General features: G+C 38.1%; 1 protein-coding gene across 7 annotated transcripts in view; it reads right to left on the bottom strand.

The window, feature by feature from the left end:
• Positions 1–1,168: 1,168 nt before the first annotated feature.
• The window catches only part of DGLUCY (D-glutamate cyclase), a 50,312-nt gene continuing 45,017 nt past the window's right edge, over positions 1,169–6,463 (bottom strand). For all 7 annotated transcript variants that reach the window (XM_074585512.1, XM_074585517.1, XM_074585511.1 and 4 more), the window contains one exon: positions 1,169–3,653. In XM_074585512.1, coding sequence (XP_074441613.1) covers positions 3,501–3,653 — 153 coding nt within the window. In that variant the 3' untranslated portion in view covers positions 1,169–3,500. The remainder of the gene's footprint in view (positions 3,654–6,463) is intronic.

The following is a 6,463-nucleotide window of genomic DNA, read 5'->3' as shown; positions in this document are numbered from 1 at the left end:
CCACTATCTCCTCTCTAGGTTGGTTTTGTTTTGTTTTTTTCTCTTTATTATACTAATGAATCCTGTATGATTCTTCTTTGTGATCTGCTCGCCATACCTTCTTGTATCTGTAACTGTTACACTATGACTATTGCCTTGTCCTTTCATGTCTCTGGTTTCAAATCTTTCTTGAAACACCTTTCTCTCTGCAACCTGCAGCTGACAACTTGCAGTAGTATTATCAGTTTTGTTTATTTTTTTTTTTTTAAATATCAAAAGAACCTCTAGGCAGATGATCTAGCCCTGGTATCTGAAGTATGTCATTGTTACACAGCCTCGCTTGTCACCAGTTTCTAAAAGGCAATATATTCTAACAGTTTTATGGAAACCACCTTGAGAGTGCAATGTTAGAAATAATTAGGGGATGTCTTTAATAAAGAAAGTTTTTATTATTTTCTTCCTATATTTGTTCACTCTGTGTTTGAAGTAACTATCTTACAGCTTTGGCCCGCAGTTTCTCTTTGTGAGACCACAGATCCTCTCCTCCCTCCCCTTGCAGAAAGGATTCACGTCCCCACTCCCAGGAGGGGATTAGGTTTGCTTAGGTTAACATCTGGCTTGTTTAATTCTTTTACATTTCTTTATACTTAGACCACTCACCAAGCTGGATTAATTACTTTACACGTGCATTTTTTCTTCTGACTATTAGTGCTACTTAGCTTTATTTTCTCCTAATCTTTCCTCTGATCTCTGTCTCTACCAATGGGGGTCGTAAGGCAGGGACTCGCCACAGCCGTAATGCCGTGCTTCTGTGTTGTTAAACACTGAGACAACTACTTGGACTCCCATGACCTGGCAGGCTGCAAGACACACACGTGGTTTGTTCTAGGATGAAATATTTCTTGTCCTGTTTATGCTTTGCTTCTTTACAGTAACCCACATTGTTTAAATTAGATCGCTGGAATGCAGAGCATGCCATATTACATTGAATTATCATCTGAGGGATTAGGGCTTCTTTGAGTTGGTACTTTGATGTGGTCAGCTTTTGGTCAGCTGCTGCAGTTGAAAATCAGATGGAAACTTGCATAATGGAGTCCAGCGTTCTGTTACAGTTCTCAACATTTAACCTGCTAACCCGTAAGAGAAGGGGAAGGTTTTTTTCTTCTTCTTTTTTTTCCTTTTTTTTTCTGAAGTCAATGTTTTATCGATTCTTTCTATATTGTAACTGTTAGGCTTAGGCTGCAGAACTGTAGCCAATACGGGAGGAAGGTAACTCTCACTCAGAGCTGTTCTTTCCGTCTGAGCCAGAACATAGTCAATCGAGGGTCCTGCCATGGTTGCTAGAGATACGCTACACATTGCTATCGGATTAAATCCAGCCCTTGGAACTGCACAGGCAAAGGGATTTTAAAAACGCGCATTAGAGAAAAAGACAAATGAATTATTACATTTCATATTTCTTAATGAAATCTGATTGTTAAAGCTTGTATTTCTGGGGGGAAAAAAAAGTGCAAAACTTAAAAATGAAGTTTTTTTGACAGAATGTAGTGTTTGGAAAGAATAATATACATTGCACCTGTTAGTGTAACATGTCAGTAAGCTACTGAACACGTAGCACACAGAGAAGGAAATCAGCTGCCTCTTTTCCCAAACAGACATTTTTAAATGATGCTAATTTCATTTTGTGGGTTCTGTGCAGCCGTGAACACATGCCCTCCTGCGGGGCTGCTGGCTTTGGCAAAAACTCAAGCATTCGTATGAAACATTTTACTTCATATTTATAGTTTGGAGAGTTTGGACACTTCTAAAGGAGCTATTTTCTGACTGTGAAATACAAATACAGATTCACTGCAACATCCTTCAAGGCAGCTTTAAATAAAATGAATCAAAAAACATGAGCGATCCATAAAATAACCGTTGGGAGCTTTGGTGAGTCTGAATATCTATCAGCAAGTATGGCATTAAGATTTCTTTCTCTCACATGTGTTCAACTGTTTTAAGTTTTTAAAGGCTGTGTATCCTCAAGGACTTCAGAAGATTAATGTTCAAAGTACGCTGGTGTTTGTGGTACAAACTGATTTTTCTCATTCTCAAAAAGTGTTGTGTTTGTCTTACATAAAGAGAAGGAAAATAAAACTCACCTGCCAGAAAGAAAAGTAGATACAAGGCGTTTCTGGCTGCTGGAAGTCCACTGTACTTTGGAAAAAAACAGTGGCTAAACACAACTGCCATTCTCATCCTGTTGAAGCACAATGGTTTGATGCTCACCTTTTGTACCATTATAATTATTTAATGACAGCTAAAGCATCAGTACCTGAGAGGTGCAGTGTCAAATATACCCTCTCCTCTCTGCTGCGAGGGCTGACAACTAGCAGAACTTCAGCCCTGACACTCATCTGGGGCTAAAGTAGCTTTAAACAGCAAAGGTCAGGCACTACATTCATCTTGCACTGGTTCGGCATCAGTCGGCCTTTGAGACGTAATTTAATTTTGCTTCACTTAGTCTCGTCATGAGCAGAATTTCTATAACTGGAATTCATCTAAATGTTCATTTACATCATTTTACTTTATACGGAATGCAAATGTTCTTTACTTTCTAATTATGCTTTAATTTCTAAGCATTAATTTTTAATCCCTATTTATGTATTTAATTCATTTATTCTTTACAACAGGATACCCTGAAATGTCTACAGCCTTTCTGTATCACCCAGAAAGGGACAAAATATATAAATTTTTGACAAAATTTAGTGTTTGGAAAGAATAATATACATTGCACCTGTTAGTGTAACATGTCAGTAAGCTACTGAACATGTAGCACACAGAGAAGGAAATCAGCTGCCTCTTTTCCCAAACAGACATTTTTAAATGACTACTACTACTGATACGAAGGAGGCAAACGAAAGCCTACCCTTTACATGGAAGCTCTGCAAATGCTGCCCCTGTTTTCATTAGCTCAGTTAAAGCTCTCCCCTTATCTCCTCGCACTTCCACAAACTATCCACCACCGTAAGAAGACAGTGTTAGAGGGCCTACAGGAGGTGTGCAGGGGGACTGTATTTATCAACTTTCACTACTGTAACACTTCCTGGGGTTTTTTTTGTTTTGTTTTGAACCTCCCATCTCCACTGCAGCTGTTTTCCCCACCACGAAGTATTTTTAAATCCAAGTTGCTGCAAGAGTTACTTCCTCTTGCACTTACGAGCTTAGTAAAACAGGAACAGCAATGCAATAACATTCCATTTTAATGACAAGCTTTCTTTGTAAAATACAGATCACCTCTAATATATAGTATCATTTAATATCCAGTACCCATTGTAAAATTAACAGAAAAGAAAGGCAGACCAAATCATCATGATGATATCCCCTTCTTGCTTCACAGAGATGTTGTAAAGGTAACAACGAAAGGTTGTGCGCAGCCAAGGCACCGGAGATGAAAAGTCATATTTTTCTGATCTTCTATACCTTGTGGGAGCCTAGGGGACAAGAAACTGATATGGGAGCAACTCTTGACATAGAAATCATTAGGACGGTCCCCGCTGCACTTCTTGCAGCAGCTTTTCAATCATGACTGAATGGGTGTCGTAGAAGGGCAGCCCGTCCACTTCCATTTCTAGGCTGGCAGTTTTTCCACTGCGGACCCCGTGCCGCACAAGTGTTTTCAGAAGATTTTCTTCCTTAAAAACCAAAGAAATAGAATGGAATTAAAATCCTGAATTAGATAAAAGCATTCATTCAAGATCTTTATTTTAAATGCAGGGGAGGCGAGGCTCTGACCACATCCTCCATATTAATTTTGGATAGCAATTTGCTAACACTATTTTTAAACTGTCCCAAAGAATATATGTAGGATCTGGAACTTAGGGACTGACAAAAGGCTTAGATTCTTGACTACTATTTAATTACCGAATGATATTATTGTTCCCCACGCTCCTTCAAACAAGACGTCGGTAAGAATTCAGCAGAAATGAATCCTTTCTGCCTGGTTTCAAGTTCCCATATTGCACAAAACAGACTCGGAGGACCCGCCACCCAAAGTATCTCAAAAAACTACCTGTTGTTTCACCAGCGTAGCAGCTGGCTGCAGATGCACTTTAAAAAAAGAAAAAAAAAAAGAACAGAAGGGAAATGTGATCTCTGCGTGCCTGTTGCTTTCTATCGTCATTTTCCTATTGATTTTATGAGACTTCTGGTTGCTGAGAAAAGGGAGGGGGAAAAAGAAAACCCTGAAGTTGCACTTGCTTGGAATTCTCTGAAATAGCATTTACTTTCCTTTGTTTAGAACTGCAACTCAATTTCATGTTTACAACAGTTATTTTCTTGCTTAACAGTAAAGTAAGCAGATAACAAAGCACGTTCCAAGTTGAGCTGTTAAAGTACACAGAGGGAACAAAATCCTGGGTTGTGAGTCATGGGCCAGTGAGCGCTGTGAGAGGAAAAGATGGGCTAAAATCAACTCTGAAAACCCCCTAGTTCTAGGAATGGTGAAATTAGAAGACCTGGTTTCAAACGGATGTATCTTTAGCATAAACTGCTTTGTTTTTCATTTCACGTGAAATGTACACAGTAAAACTCTTTCTACTGTCTTAGAATTACTATAAGAAGAATTTATTTCCCTAATTCTGCTAATAAAAAAAAAAAATCTAAGAAAAATAAAAAGCCTGGTCATGTCTTAGCTTCTCCCTGCCCCAACCCTGTACTAATTTATATACGATTTTGAAATAGTCATACACCTATCTTTTTTTTCCCCCTTTCTTTGCTAGGAATGCCTTTTCTGGTCTTTGATCTACTGTTCTGTTTCCACTGGTGTGAGACCCTGCTTTGATGGCAACTGCTACTGAAACAGCCCCACCAGCATCCTTGACAAACAGTTCTATAGGCTGAAATACTTCTTGTTTGGTAGTCCTCCACCATAACCTCCAGAAAAGACATTTATCTCCTGCACACAAATTAATGATGAAAAATTTATAAAGGTAAAATGCCTAATATTCTTTTATTAAATGTTAGGGTTTTTTTCTAGGAAGACTGCTAAACCATAAAGAATACAATACCTTTAGATCTGAATTTAGACACAGTATGGTTGTATTTTACGTAATACAGTATACAGCCAAAATATAAACATTTCTGAAAGGATTAAGGCATGCCTTGCGTGCTCAATTAGCAGATAATTTAGTTTAATTTGGTAACCTGCTGACATGTTAGAGCTCTCGGATCTGCTTACGTGGGGAAAAAAGGCTTGCTTGCTTAATAGTATGTAACTATGGCTGATAAACCCTATTCCATGATAAAATGCTATTGTTTCCATTTGTAAGGAACACACACAATGTGCAGTATGCTTCCTTACCTGAAAAGTGCTGCAATTTGCTCACAGTTCTCTCTTTAGCAAATAATTAAGTTGGGAGTGGGGTAACCAAAAAAATAATCAAATGACTAGAAAAAGAACTTGGTAATTTGCACTTTATTCAGGGAAAAAAACCTCCCTTACGAATGACAAAGCTAATAAAGAATACGAAAACAAATGTCACATCTTTATATATTGCTCATTTGCAAAGTATTTCATATTCTTATAGGTCACAATTTCAAAATAAATACTAAGCAGTCCATTTCTTACCATTAATAAGGAGTTCAGTAAAAGAACAACTGCCTGACATATTAACCTGGCTGGGAGACGCAAGGACACGCAGAGTTGACTGTACGTTGCTCAGCATTAGCTACGTTTGGATATGTATGAATTAATGTATGTCTCTACACTCACTTCAGTATACAAGTACCACAAACACCTGAAAAGTCAAACCAATACTGTATTAACCAACATAATTATGCTTCAACTCCACAACTTAAAGGCAAGTAAAGATTGTTTAGATCAAATTGTTTCTTGCTCATCACCTTCTCAACAAGGAACAAATGCTTTACAGTTTCTCTTATTAAAATATACGTAAAGACTAATCCATGCACTTAGAACTACCTCAGTGGGATTGTGTTCATTGGGAATGGAGCGCTCCACGGGTCTGGGGATTGCTGCAGTGCAATCCTTACAATGCGTGAACACAAGGCTGCAGAGAAATAACCCTTCTGTTTCAGGGGAAGTCTTCATTTAGTATATATGATCCACAGTTTTCATGGAAGGAATGCCATTTTCGGACGAAATATAGGACATATTATAAGAAAGGTGTGTGGTGCTTAGGCACTCCTTCAAATGTCATCTTTCCAGTTACAAACAGACAAATACAAACACCGAGCTGCGCATGTGTGATGGTGATCTTTATACTACGGTAATTATTATGGCATTAAAAGAAACTGGATTGGGCAGAAAGTAGCCATATAAACATAAACGGTCTGAATGATTTTTTTATACTAATGGAGTACGTGAACACTAATGTGTTCAATCTTCTGCACTGTTTACTGTTGCATGATTTATAATTAAAGATATGACACTCTCTTGTCAGACACTTTGTAATTTTCTCTCCTCCACAAAACTGTTTCCATT

Source organism: Larus michahellis, chromosome 4, assembly GCF_964199755.1.
Source record: "Larus michahellis chromosome 4, bLarMic1.1, whole genome shotgun sequence".
Taxonomy (NCBI): Eukaryota; Metazoa; Chordata; class Aves; order Charadriiformes; family Laridae; genus Larus; species Larus michahellis.
Note: the sequence above shows the minus strand (reverse complement) of the source record. Positions and strands in the feature narration are given on the sequence as shown.